At 46.2% G+C, this 14,881-nt stretch overlaps 1 protein-coding gene across 1 annotated transcript; it reads left to right on the top strand.

Moving 5' to 3' along the window:
* Positions 1 to 3,335: 3,335 nt before the first annotated feature.
* hey2 (hes-related family bHLH transcription factor with YRPW motif 2) lies at positions 3,336 to 8,332 on the top strand. The gene is made up of 6 exons (XM_042332824.1): positions 3,336 to 3,581; positions 3,744 to 3,822; positions 3,915 to 3,998; positions 4,289 to 4,370; positions 7,412 to 7,679; positions 8,137 to 8,332. Exons 1-6 carry the CDS (start codon positions 3,499 to 3,501, stop codon positions 8,330 to 8,332), a joined length of 792 nt encoding a protein of 263 aa, XP_042188758.1. The 5' UTR covers positions 3,336 to 3,498.
* Positions 8,333 to 14,881: the final 6,549 nt, after the last annotated feature.

Here is a 14,881-nt window from a genome sequence, read left to right as displayed (position 1 = left end):
ATAATCCGATTAATTTAGCTTTGATTTCCGAATGGACGTGTGTGAATTTCTATCACACGGCGATAGACACAGATGGGCATTGAGAATGCAGTGGAAATCAATACGATTCTGATCTGGATGTTTTTACAAATATAACTGTTATTGTTCGGGTGTGCAAGTGATCTCGAAAAGTATTGTCTTCCCCTCGCGATGTCAGATGTGCAGTTTTTAACTGATTATTTTGAAGCTCTACGTAAACTGAGGCTATGTTTGCTTTTTCGTGTATTTTCTGGTCTTCATCATACGCATGCAGTTCTCTGCTTTGCTACACCAGTGTCCTGCTCAACTCAAAACGTTTTCACACCGGTGTGCTCTGCTGTCAGCAGCCCAGATAGAGGCAGCTCCTATTGCAAGCCAATGCCATCAGCCAATCAATCCAATCTGACGAAAAATATGACATTTATCTCGGTGTCATTTTGTCAAAGTGCGATTCGAACATTTTCCCTGAAAACGTGTCACCGAAGAGCGCTTTGGGACGTCCTCCTGACGCGAAAGGCACTATATAAATGTAAGTTGTTGTTGTACCTGGTGAGGCTAAGTTAATTGAATGGAACCAAGTATGCAATAAATCATAGTCGAATAAAGTGCATGCAAAATATTGCGGGTGATAGATACTTGTACACAACAAGAAGGGTATCAGTACTGTGTAAACAAAGTGCCTGGTACCTTCCCCCCTTGTTGTGTAAACGTTACACAAAGCAGCAGTGGTGAAGTAATGAGGTGTGAAACAAGTCAGGAGGCCTCAGCACAGGGTGCATGTCATGTTACGAACACGAGAGACGTATAGCAATCACCCCAAATGCCAAAACACCCTCAGGGGGAAATTTTTTTTTACAAAATGAATGGGCTATTCGGAATGAAAAACATTGCTACAACATCAGGAGATCAGCAGTTGGATCCGGGTTTACTGTCAAAACAATTGCACTCCCTCCTCTGTCCTGGCTCATACCGTAAGTAACAAACCATAACATAGCACGTTCCCCTGACATCCAATACACAACAGCCCCAAACCAATACTCACCGTGAGCTTATAAACACCGAAACCGCGATAGATAAGTCACAATAAAACCTTATTGGGTCATTTTAAACAATGTATAGGTATAGCACACTGTATACATGAAGTAGACACAAAAGCGTACCTGTGTTATTTCCTAAACGTTTGCAACTAGACGTTGGTGTTGACCTGAATGAAATGTTTCAAGAATTCATTTGGCTGAGAATTACTATTTTCTCTTCTTCCTGAAAACGTTATGTTTCCTGTGCATCGATGAGTACTATCAATGCTCGAGTATACGTGAAATCAAAGACATAATTTCGAAAACAGCCACAGCAGTACGCGATATTCCTATTACCATATTATTCATAATAAAGAGTTACGCGGATAAACGAACACGCGCTCATCCAAAACAAACCGCTCAGTACCCGAAGAGCATTCCGTGATGCGGACACTTGTCCTCGAAATCCTCCACATCGCCAGTGCGAGTTTACATACCAATAAAGTTATGATCGTTTGTTCCAGTTATCTCCCAGAACTTCTCACAAGTCTCCACTTACCGAATCCGGTGTCTACAGCATTCAACCGCGAGGTGGGTAAATTGTAAGGGTAAACTCATACATGTATATGTATATATATATATATTATAACCACGGCTGCTCGGCACAGTCTGGGAAACGGAGTGAAAATATCCGCCGGTAGACAGGAACTCTTAAAATTCGCGGTCTGCTCTCCATGAAAACCCTGAACGAAAACATGACGTTGGTGAACGCAATGCTTTCAAGTGCTTCACAAACTCCCGGGTCAGAGTATCTTCTCTCCTGCTGTTCTGCCTCTTTACTCGTGTCAGTTATTACATGTTTACTCAAACTCAAAACGGGACTCAGCAGTAAGCTGTAAACTTAGTTGCGCGTGAATAATCAGACACATAACCCCATGAGCCCATCACTTTTTCTCTCTCACTAATTTATAAAGATAATTATTGACACCCCGTGATATAAATAAATAGCTAAGAATGTCTACCACGCATTTGACAATGTCATTGTATAGCGGCCAACAGTGTGTTTGCTGTTTAGTCTGTTTATTTCTGCCAGAACACCTTGGTTGGAGGTATGCACACAGGGTGCTGTAATGTTTCTCAAACCCCCTCTTTGCAGGCAGCGTGTAATTCCGAAAGTTCAAATTACAGGGGAAGTGCTGAAGACGAGTGTCCTGTTTCTGTTCACACGGTTATACCACAGCTTAGCCATGCAACCAGTACAAAAGCCACTCTTTAAAGAAAAAAAGAACATCAATGGGCGCTTCTGTCTTTCGCTGTCTATGGTCACTTTAAACACACAAAGCTTGACTTACACGGCATATCCGTGTCTGCGATTTGACTCCAGGGTTTTGTAGATGGTATCCGAGAGGTACCTACCTGGTTTAACTTGTGTGTTTGTTATAGTTCAGGTTTTAAACAGGCAGGGATTTTGTGTGTTTGCTCCACGCACAAAGATGTATTACAAGAGAGTTTATTTAGAAAGACAATCTGAGTTGTAAACATGTCCCATTTTATTATATTTTTTAATATTTGAAAGAAATGTCTGACCTGCACAACAAGAGGCAGGTTTCCTCCTTTCTTTCTATGCCAAAATATTAAACAGGATGTAAATAACTAACTGCTCTACACTGTGGACGGGGCAGATCGACTGACACTTTAGCATTTATAGCCCACGGCATAAATCCCATTGAAAATGTTTTGAAAACATAAAAAGTGCTCACGAGTTTCGAACCCATTACAAACCGCAGCGGCTTCTCTCCGGCAATTCAAACCCAATCAATCTGCAAGTCATATTTTTGGAACCGAACTCGTCGGCAAGAATGTGAGAACGTTAATAACTTTCAGAAGAGAGAGAGAGAGAGAGAAAGAAAAGAGGAGAATCAAAATTATGGCCAATTGCAGTGAAAGACGTGTGTATATGTTGTAGATGTCTGTAGAAGGCCGTGTGTGTAAAAAAAAGGGGGGGGACGAGAAGGTTAATGTTCATCAAAACAGTCTGACTGCAAGCAGTTAGCTGATATTTTTCCCCCTCCTTCCCTCCCTCTCTCCAAAAAAAAATAGCTCAAAGTCTGCAGAGCCCATTCCCTTTTAAGTGAGACCTTCCCAGAGCTTTCCCACGCTTTGCCCGACCCGCGTGTTTGACGTAGGGCCCCCGACGTCACGGCGCCTCTCCGCCAATGGGAGAGGAGATTTCTGGGCGAGGGGGGGCGTGACGGGCTGTCAATCATCGCCCTCCCGGGGGTGTGGGGAGGGAGGGAGGGAGGGGGGGGAGGGGGGAAGCGTGAGCTCAGCGAGACATTGCAACATTGATATAGCTTATACCGTGGGAAAGAGCCTCAGACGGGGCTCAGCCTCCCGGCCATGCGCAGGGACAGCCGCACCGCACCGCCTGCACTGCTCTGCACTGCTCCCTCCCAGCGCAGCGATGAAGCGACCCTGCGAAGACAGTTCCTCCGACAGCGAGATCGACGAAACCATAGACGTGGGGAGCGAAAGTAACTACGGGGGGTGAGTTTCGTGTCGCTTTTTTCTGTTTCTGTGTGTGTGTGTGTTTTTTTTAAAAAAACTTTTTTTGGGGGAAAAAAAAACACCTGTTCAGTTCCGCTTGTGAATCCACCCCCTCCCCTCGGAATAAGACTGATTGCACCATCGTTTCTGTTGTTTCTACAGACAGAACAGCAATTCGATCATAAGATCCGGTTCCCCTTCTACAACTTCGCAAATTATGGCCAGGAAGAAGAGGAGAGGAGTAAGTGGTTTATTTTCTGTGCACTCACTTCGATTGCCTAACGAATGCATAGAACCTGTCTTTGATACGAGTGTTGGTTTACTTTTGCTCAGATCATTGAGAAAAGGCGTCGAGACCGGATCAACAACAGTTTGTCAGAGTTGCGTCGGCTGGTTCCCACTGCGTTTGAGAAGCAGGTAACTATCGGGGAGGCGCTGAGCCTGATTTTTATATTCGGTTTGTGTGTTAAACTGTGCAAACGCCAACGTGTCTTTCAACTGTTGCTTCAGATGCTTATCACACAGTGACAAACCTAATGCATTCATAATCATTTGTTAATGAGTGGATGCGATTTTATTGCATGTTCTACCTGGTCGAAATACTATAGCGAGGCGAAGGGGACGCGTTAATTAATAGATTTAAACGGGAGCAGAATTGGGTCTCAGAAAAAAAACCAGTTGCAAATGTTGTGTTTTGCCCCCTCAAGGGATCGGCTAAGTTAGAGAAAGCGGAAATACTGCAGATGACAGTGGATCACTTAAAGATGCTTCGGGCAACCGGAGGTAAAGGTAAGGAGTTAATTGACTGGCTCTTCAGAGGCGATTTGGAGAAGTAATCTGAGCAAACAGCGCGCTGACAATTGTGGGCGGCCCCGGGTTGAGTGCAGTGAAAATGCTAATGGCATCATTGAGCTCGTGGGAAAGAGCCGGCGGGACAAAGCCAGCACTTGACCCCGACTTCTGTTTGCTTTCCTAACATTGCGGGAGTGAGCGCTCTGTGCAGCCAGGGAGCCGCATGCAGAGATTGTTTAGGCTTTTTGCAGGGAACAGCCAGACCTGCCCAGAGAGACAAAACAAACACAAACATGGCCTCTCAGCAATGTCTCCACACTGCCACCTATTGTCAACGTGCCGTACCCCCCCCCCCCCCCCCCCCCCCACTCCCCCACACACACACACCCCCGTCCATCCGCCTCTCACGGCAGGACGCCTCTCCAGCCTCTCCTGTCTGATGATGTCCTGGCCTGGCCTGACCCGACCTGACCCGACGAGAAAAGTACGAGTGAACATACGTTGTCATGTGTAGATCTGAAGATTTGTGGCTTGAATCGTATACGGTGTAAGTAAGGTGGTGCACGAGAGTCCTTGACTGGACAAATTATTTCATGTGACTTGTGATTTCATGTGAAGTATAATTTTTAATCCTGCTCTTCTCAAAGCAATAACTAATTGGTGTAAATGGCAGGGGACATGCAACCTGCTGGGGGGGGGGGAGGCATTTTCTCTGCCCTTTCAATAGCTCTGATTCATTCTGTGATGGGGTTTTACAGGTGCCAATTGACCATCGGTATCTCAACCAAGTGAGTGTGTTAGGCCTCTAAGCAGACAGTGAGTGTCGAAAAACTATTTTATTATTGGAGAGCACCACAGTCGAGCACAAGTCTGCCTTAAGCCAATGCAAGTATGATACTTTCCAGCAGGGGTGACTGCTAATAATCAGGAACAGAACCCCCCTCCAGTGGAGAGGCGCGGAGACCCGTCTGCCGTATAATTCACGACAGATCAGGGATTCAATTTGGCGACTATACGGTTTATAGTGGATTTATATTGTGCTTCCTTTTGCCCATTTTGGAAATGTTAGTGTAGCGAGTTGGATGACGGCGTGGCTGGCAGATTCCTGCGATTAAATTGTATGATTTTGAACAGCAGTAATGTTAGTTTGGCTTCACAGTATGTAGACTAGGTGGGTTAGTTTGCAGGAGTAGTCCAATCTGTTTTGTCTCAATTTTATTTTGCTGATGGCAATAAACAACAATTATGGTCTAGCACATGCAGAAACTCAACACCATGCTAAAAAGTACACAAGCGGATACACTTCCACATATGCATGCCACCTATGCATGGAAGTGTACCTTTGTCTGGAATGGTGTGCACACTGCCTCCCCTGCCTACCTAATTCTGGAAAGTATTTGGTGCAGTTTGCCAAGAATCAAGGTTTGGGTAGATCAATTTCATTTTCGCATGAAAATTGTGCTGGTTTTCAGTTTGTGCATACTTGGAATATTTGACATAATATCCCTGATTAGCTGCTGCCCACTTACCAATAGTGGTGGTCAGGAGTGGTGTATGAATTTCAGGTGACATTGCTCCCGGATTCCACTACCAAGACACAACCTGATAATGGTGGTTGGGAATAATACAAAATGTTCCCCCCCCCACGCCCCCGGCTCGGATTCGGGCTCTGCTATTGTTCAGCGCTCTGAGACTCAACCCTCCATGGAGGGCGTTATATAAGTGCAAGCTGCTGTTGTTGAATGTGTATACTCCAAAACGGTCGAGTGTTAAGACAGTTTAGCCAGTGAGAAGGATGACAGTGATAGCACAAGCATCCTCTGTACTAGTTCAGCTGCCCAAGCTACTATATACACCACCATTTTTATGGTGGAGGCCAGTCCGCAGTGGCAGGAATACTGAGGCTGGATAACTGGTAACATAAACTTAACATTACTGCTTACAATAGGCAGTGCCAATACCCACTGGATCATAAGGGAACCATATGCTGTATTTTTTTAACACCATATCCACATACCAAAAATGGGGCTGCATTGCTCTTCTGCAAAAACTTGTAACTTTTAAAAGTGATTATAACTTAGAGTCTCTCAAAGCAATACGTTTTAAAAGAACTAATTAGTGCAATTGGTGTTAAATGCATTGAGTATTTTTGTAGGCAAACACAACAACAACAAATTTCATTTATACAGTGCCTTTCACATTGGCAGGACGTCGCAAAGCGCTGGGACACGTAAATGCAGATAGGAAAGTTAAGTGGAGTGCCACGTAACTGTGCTACGTGAAATTTAGTGTAGTGGTTAGCACGCCCATCTCGCAAGTGAGAGAACCCGGGTTCGATTCTGGGTGGGGTGAAACCTTAGGCAAATTTCCTTACTCCACACGCCTATTTACCTCGCAGTAACTTGAAACCATGTTATTTTGTTTGTTGATTGGCGGATCACTTTCTGGGGGTAATAATCGCTCCAAAAATAAATGTGGTTACTCAATCCACGACTGTTTGTGGGACAACGCCGTGCACAATTGTCTGCCACGTTTCACCCACAAAATACAGAGTCAATCCACTTTACACTATGCTAGGAGTGTAGCTCAGTGATTAGAGCCACTCGCCTTGCAAGCGAGAGACCCAGGTTCGATTCCCTGCAGGGCAAAACCTTGTGCACGTTTCCTTACTTCACACGCCTGATAATAATCCCTCAAGAAAATAAAAACCCAACAATAAAATTGGTCGCCTCAATCCACGCCTGCTTGTGCGACGGGGCTGCGCGCAATTGGCAGCCGGGTTTCGCCCAGAAATAATGCACGTCACAGTCTATTCCGTGCAGCGCTTTGAGACGTCTCGAAAAGACGTGATAAGGCGCTATATCAAATGCGAGGGTCATAATGATTATATTCTGTGAAGTGCTTTGAGACGTCTCACAGCGTAATCAACTGCAAGTATTATTATTAGCAGCAGCAGCAGCAGCAGTAGTAGTAGTAGTAGTAAAGTCGCTGTAAGCAGCAATGCACTGAGCTCGTCTCCCTTTCTCTCCGGGTTGCAGGGTTTTTTGATGCTCACGCCCTGGCCATGGATTTCATGAGCATCGGCTTCCGCGAGTGCCTGTCGGAGGTGGCCCGGTACCTGAGCTCGGTGGAGGGGCTGGACTCCTCGGACCCGCTGCGGCTCCGCCTGGTCTCCCACCTCAACAGCTGCGCCTGTCAGCGGGAGGCGGCGGTGCTGCCGTCGCCGGTGTCCCACCACCATCACCACCACCACCACCACCAGCACCAGCAGCGGCACCAGCCGCTCCCGCAGCCGCACCCGCACCCGCACCACTGGCGGACCGCCGCCGCCGCCGCCGCCGCCTTCCACCACCACCACCACCACCCGCAGCTCCCCGCCGCCGCCGCCGCTTTGCTGCAGCACCACGCACTTTCCGGCGACCTGCCCCCGGGCTGTGCCAGACTGCTGTCCGCCGCCGCCGCCGCCGCCGAGCTGCCCGCCCACCACCACCAGCAGCAGCACCAGCACCAGCAGCACCACCACCACCCTCCAGCCCCGCCGCCGCCCCCCGGGGGCTCGGCGCTGCTCACGGCCACCCTGGCGGCGGCGGCGGCGGCGGCTCACGGGGAGGCGGGGGTGGCGGGCGGCGGGGGGCGGGGGCGGGGTGGCCGCCCACTGCCTGCCCCCCCTGTCCACCTCGCTGCTCTCGCTCTCGGCCACGGTCCACGCCGCGGCCGCCGCCGCCGCCGCCGCCGCCCACACCTTCCCGCTCTCGTTCGGCAGCTTCCCGGCCGCGCTGCTGGCACCCGGCGGCGGCCCCGCGCTCAGCCCTCCCGGCACGGCAGCCGTGCCCGGCGCCGGCAGCGGGGGCGGCAGCCGCAGCGGCAACGGCGGAGCGGCAGCGGGAGGAGGGGGAGCGGGAGGGGGAGGCGGGGGGAAGCCGTACAGACCCTGGGGCACCGAGATCGGGGCTTTCTGATGGGATGGGATGGGATGGGATGGGATGGAGGCGGCGGGAGGGCAAACCGAGCTCTCCCCCCACCACCGCCCCCCCACCCCACCCCCACCTCCGCCTCTCTCCCCTCTCCTCTCCTCTCCTCTCCTCCCGGGGAAACACAGCCAAGCGCTGCGGCAGCCACTGCAGCCAACACAGCGAGAGACGGACACCCAGACCAGACCAACCCACCAGCCCAGCTCAGCCCAGCTCAGCCCCAGCCCACCAGCCCAGCTCAGCCCACCAGCCCACCAGCCCAGCTCAGCCCCAGCCCACCAGCCCCAGCTCAGCCCACCAGCCCAGCTCAGCCCACCAGCCCAGCTCAGCCCACCAGCCCAGCTCAGCCCCAGCCCACCAGCCCAGCTCAGCCCACCAGCCCAGCTCAGCCCCAGCCCAGCTCAGCCCCAGCCCAGCCCACCAGCCCCTCAGCCCCAGCCCACCAGCCCAGCTCCAGCTCAGCCCCAGCCCACCAGCCCAGCTCAGCCCACCAGCCCAGCTCAGCCCCAGCCCAGCTCACCAGCCCCAGCCCACCAGCCCAGCTCAGCCCACCAGCCCAGCTCAGCCCACCAGCCCAGCTCAGCCCCAGCCCAGCTCAGCCCCAGCCCAGCTCACCAGCCCCAGCCCAGCTCACCAGCTCAGCCCAGCTCATCAGTCCAGCCCAGCTCATCAGCTCAGCTCAGCACAACTTGTTTGACATTTGCAAAAAAAAGACCCTACAAAATGATATTAATGTCTACAATTCGTTAATGGGAAAGAGAGGGGAAAAAATGCAAATCTACATCTCTCCAGAGCTCAGCCGATGCTCCACCACCTGCAATAAAACATCAGTCAGTCTGTCAGTCGCTCAACCCTGAGCTTTAAACACACTCAACCCGTGCAGTGCGGAGTGCGGGGGATGGATACGCGTTGAAGGGCTTTTGTTACGACTCTCAGTGACCGCAATCCAGCCACCTGCCCCGACTCCGCACACGGCCTGCAAACCGCCCGCAATGGACTACACCGAATCCTGGCTGATCTGAGAGAAGTCGCTGTGCTCACCCGGGGGGATCCTCACTCCAATGTGCCTTGTTTGATGTTGCCCGGTGATGTTTCATTGCTCTGCAGCCCAACCTGAACTTTGAGACATTTGACTTTGCAACAAGTCCACCGTTTAGAAAGCCCAGGACGTGATTTAGTCGCTGGTGGAACAGAGGACTAAATAACGATTCGCTTTTTACCTTTGACCACCTGATCTGTCGTTTCAGTTTATTTTTAGTGCACGTTTTGGGACCCATGGAGTTTTGTCACGTTTTGTGGGAACTTTAAGGAATCGTTCAACATCCCAAACTGAAGGGCGTCCACAAATCTCAGCAGCAAAGGAACCGGAATGTGATCTGAATCCATCCACCGCCGCTCTGCTTACTGCCCACTGTAACAGTCAGCAATGTCTGCAGCAGCAACCAGCAATAACATGGAGTGGGGGGGTACACCCTCACACTGTTGTGCCTCTTTGCTCTGAATGTTGCAAGCCTTTGAAATTTGGTTCATTTTTTTAAAAAAAATAAAGCAGCACCACTCTATCCTCTGTGACTGGGACTGACAGGGGCAAAGCGTAGTCACGGGTTTAAGAAAAATTGCCAATAAAGTGATCTGAATTTTCGGATTATGGAATTAAATTCTCCTTCAGGTAAATGAAAGCGGAGTCCTGCAATACAGGTCCAAGATAAATTTACAAAACAGCCTGGTACTTTTAACACTCCGGACTGACCTATAAATCTTTTCCACCCTATGTTGCTCGAAATAACCATCTTTCCAGTCGCCCACATTTTAAACACAAAACTCTTATTAATTGGACACCAAAACCTAAAAGTTGAACCGCACCACTGCAAATGTGTCTTGACCAAAGATCTTCTGCAGCTTTTGCTGAAAGTGTTAAGACTGATATCTGCCAAGCGTCACCTTGTAGGAGTGACATATCAATTATTTTGGTGCCGTGATCTGCTTCCATATTTGTGTCTCTCAAACCTATATATTGAAGTGCCACACTTGCTGATCTAAGTGTCAGTCTGTATATTTCAACGCTCTGCGATTCTCCACCCTACTTGTAGCAATACCAGTTGAGGTGAATTGTTAATAAGGGCGCAATATTAAAAGGCAAAGTTACTGAGGATTTTAGGTGCCTTGTCTTAATCTACTTCATAATACACACAACGGTATTTCCGAATGCAGTACAAACAGGTTATCTTTTGCCTTTTCTAAACAACAAGTTTTACATTTAATGCATTGTAATTTATTGGTGTCCCCAACGGCCTTTACTGCATTTAATTTTTCTTCATTATTTACCTACGATGCTTTTTATTTTAATGGACTCCTTACCTGTAATACATTGGTTCCCCCATGTAATAATGACAACTTAAAAGAGAATGGGAAATGCATGAATGTGTTATGTATTCATGACCAGAGAGAGAGAGAGAGGGGGGTGGACATTTACTGCCGAGGCTCAGGCTTGAAGAATAGTCATTTGAGTGAGGTAGCTGACGGTAACTGGTGCCAGTCACAATCTATCCCATTACAATTTGCTGTGTTTTAAAGAGCAAGACAACGTGGAGGGTAAAGCTTGAAAGCATCAAAGTGAAAATGCACATTGTGTCGACATCACCATTTATAGAAAAAAATGTAGTTCTGCCTATTAAATCCCAAATTGCATTGATAATGCATCATTCCTATAAATTTATGCTACTGCATTTTAGTGTAAGCTTCCTTGCTTATTACTTTTACTGCTTAAAATGGATTTATTTATATAGTGATACAACTTTTTAACTTTTGCTCCCAAGATAATTCCATGATTTGAAGGAAGGGGTGCTCACCCAGAATATCTTAGTTAGTTCAAGAGTAACGTTTATCATTAAAGTATTAATGCTTCGATGGCTTTATAAATAATTTTGCACAATAACTCATAAATAGCCTCTAAATACACACCTAAAATGGCACCTAAAGACCATGGAAGAATTAACCACAGTAAATTAACTTGTCCAGTTGTGTACAACTTGGGGTGAGAGATAAATTTCAAGCCCATGTTCGTAACTGTCCACAAAATAAGTTAAGGTGTGTTTGGCATTGAATGTTAAAGCTTCGTTTTACACATCAGATGCAGCGTTACTGGTCCACAGCAGAAAGATAATATTCCAACAGTTTTTTTTTAATTTATATAAATAGTCCCACATTTTATAGACTATGGGATGAAAATGATTGACAGGTTCATTGTCCTCCTATCAGATCTATTAAGAAGCATTACAATTGTCACACTGATATGTCTGTGGAAGGCAGTACGTAATTGAAACAATAAACGTGTACAAGTGACTTCCTATATGTGTGAGTGCAATCTCATATCAGCAACAAAAATACGTTCCCGTGTCCTGTAAAACAGTCACACTCCCACTAATCTATTGCGCAGAGTTCTGACACCAAAAGGCTAAAGCAAATCATCTTTAATTTTGAGCCCTGTTCCAAATATAATTTTGTCATCTAGTTAAGTACAATATGAAATACGATGTGTGAATATGTTTGTATGTAAGATCAGAAACTAGAATTTGTGTATAAATAGAAAACTAGTTAATATGTTGCACTTGGATTCTCTGCTGTGTGGAGAAGACAGTGATAATAAAGACGTTTACTGATTGCAGAAGATGACAAATGTACATAATGTGGTCAAAATGACACTTTTTTGCTTATTTACTGCATTCTGTAATCCTTTATGCATTAAATGTTTATAAATATACACTGGTTTTCCAACAATGAAGATGTGGTTTATTTGAATGTGCTGTTGTACAGTATCTCAGAAATGTACCTTGTGTTACTGGCAGGTTGATGCATACCTGAGGAAAGGATATGGAAGAGAAGAGGGAATTAGGAGGATGGATGCTCATGCACAGAGTAGATGGCCTGTTTTTTTGTGTAATGTTCTACGTAAATGTATGTTTTGTGCGTTACATTATACAGGGAGAGAAACCCATGTTCAATATCAGACCAGTAGAATGTTTATTAATTGGGCTCAGATACAGAGGAAACAAACTAAGGATAGCTTTGTTGCCATCCTTCAACTATTATTAATTATTTTCAAATATTTTTTATTTTTGTTCTCTTTTGCAATTTGTTTGTTGACTATCTTTATTCAACAAAATATTTTCCCATAAACTGATCCAGAAATAAGGTAGCCGTGATCTGTACAGTAAACCCTACCCTAGCAGAGTTCCATTCCTAATGGTGAACAATTATTCCACTTGTAGCAACCTATTTCCTGGAACTTGTGTATTTTTTTAATACAATATCAAATCCTCTCCAAGATAGAAGTGATTATTATGCAGATTCGTTTTACAGTATAAAGTAACTAATCTTTGTTTACAACCAAATATGAATATAAATACAAGATCTGGCAGAAACTAAAAGCACAATATACACAGTATAAAAATAATTTGATGAGAAAGCCCATAATGGATGAATTACTCTTAGTAAGAACAGCTCTTGATTTAGCTTAAGAGCCATTGAGGAACACAGTTATTTTTAGTGCTGAGTGAATCCAGCCTTTCTTTTCTCCCTCAGGCAGAGGCTGGTGATGAGAATATTTGAAGTGTTCAAGCAACAGGTTCCAAAAGAAATCCCTTGCTGTGACAAAGCCCTTGTGTTTAACCCCTTATGTGCCAAAAACATTTTCCTGGGAAACACTGGCTGGAGTTGTTCCCAGACAAAAACAAAGATAGTTTCTGTGTACATCCAACTACAGACAGGAAATAGGCATGGGAATTTGCAGCCGCCATTAATAATACCCCACATATTTTCCATTAAAGTCAGGAGAAAAAAAACTATAAAGTGTAAGAGTGAATATGTATATGTCCAATTGCTCAGAAATATGAAGATTTATTCAAACTGGTTGATGTTAATAGGTTCAGGATCTTTACATATTCGTACAGAAACGAAACAGCACTCAGGACAAACCAATAACCTCTATCTGCTATTTAGAACAAAAATGCACTTTGAATATATTTTGGTTGCGTCTGGGGGAACGTATGGTTGGAGGCAGGCAATGTGGCAGAATGTGGAAAAAAGAATTTTAAAAATTCATGAATAGATAGTCTATCGCTTAGCTTTCTTTAAATTGATCAAAGTTTTGGAAGGAAAGGGTGACAAAATTAACCTAAAGTACTCTAACTCTATTTCTCTACCATAGACTCCAGGATCACTTCTTCTGACCAATTGCAATGTTAGTCACTATGTCCTGGATGAGCTCCAACTTCCTTCAGTTGAATGTTGACAAAAGAGAGGCTGTCTTGCTTGGCTCCTACCAACATCTTCCTACCTCAGGAGTTGACAGCAGCAACTGGCATTGAACCTCACTCCACCTCAGGGAGCTTGAATGAATCCTCTCCTTTGATTCCCAACTGTCTTTGCAGCCCTATAAACAGGCTCTCACTCCCTCAGCCTTCCCTCACCTCTGCTGTATTGCGCACCTCCTCCATTATCTCTCCCCCTGGGCTACTCAGAGCCTCATTCAACCTTTCATCACATTCAGACTTGACTATTCCAACATCTTGGCTGCAGGACTCTGCAGCCCATGTCTTCCCACAGACCAGACTTCATAAGCCTATCACCCCCATCCTAACTCACTAGCTTGGAACCCCCAACAGATCAAATTCAAGACCCTCATTCTCACCTTACTGTGGAGTCCTGTAGCTCAGTGGTTAGAGCCCTCACTTTGCAAGTGAGAGACCTGAGTTCAATTCCAGGCAGGGCGAAACCTTGGGCAAGTTTCATTACTCCACACAGAGCCTAATAATAATCCCTCCAAAAACAATAATAAATTGGTCATTTTCAATCTACGACTGTTTGTGGGACACTGCTGTGCGCAATTGGCTGCCGCGTTCGCCCACAAATATACAGTCAATTCACTTTACAGTATATTCTGTGAAGCGCTTTGAGACATCTAAAAGACGTGAAAAGCGCTATATCAAATGCAAGGATTATTATTATTACTTTGCTCCACAGCATCGACTCACTCTGCGTGTACTCCCTCCTACAACCGTACCACCCCAGCTGCTCCCTTTGCACGTTGCCTGCTTCATGTCGCACGCTCTATTTGCTTGATCATCAGCCCCCACTCTCTGGAATTCTATCCCACTGTCTCTCCAACTCACTTCTTCTCTTCCCACTTTCAAAGCCTGCCTCAAGACTAACCTCTTTGACTGTGATTCGGACACCGCCCCTCACTGCTATCTGCCTGCCATTTCCTTCAGCTCCCCCTCCTGGCTCAAATACCGAGTCAGCTGAGACATCCTCCTGATATCAAAGGCATATAAATGTACGTTGTATTGTATTGCAGGAGAACAGATGTGAGACATTTATATTAACAGGAACTATAAAATATAGCTATTAAAAAGAAAAAGCACACAAACGCACATTTTAATTTATTTATACAATTGTAATGCACCGATACACATACAAGACCAAGTTAAATATGGAATGTACATTACTCAGGGTTAAGACGGAAGCCTGGGCCAATTT

This window comes from Callorhinchus milii, unplaced genomic scaffold (assembly GCF_018977255.1).
Source record: "Callorhinchus milii isolate IMCB2004 unplaced genomic scaffold, IMCB_Cmil_1.0 Scaffold3, whole genome shotgun sequence".
NCBI classification, from domain to species: Eukaryota; Metazoa; Chordata; class Chondrichthyes; order Chimaeriformes; family Callorhinchidae; genus Callorhinchus; species Callorhinchus milii.
The sequence above is the reverse complement of the archived record's forward strand: the minus strand, read 5'-3'. Positions and strand labels throughout refer to the sequence as shown.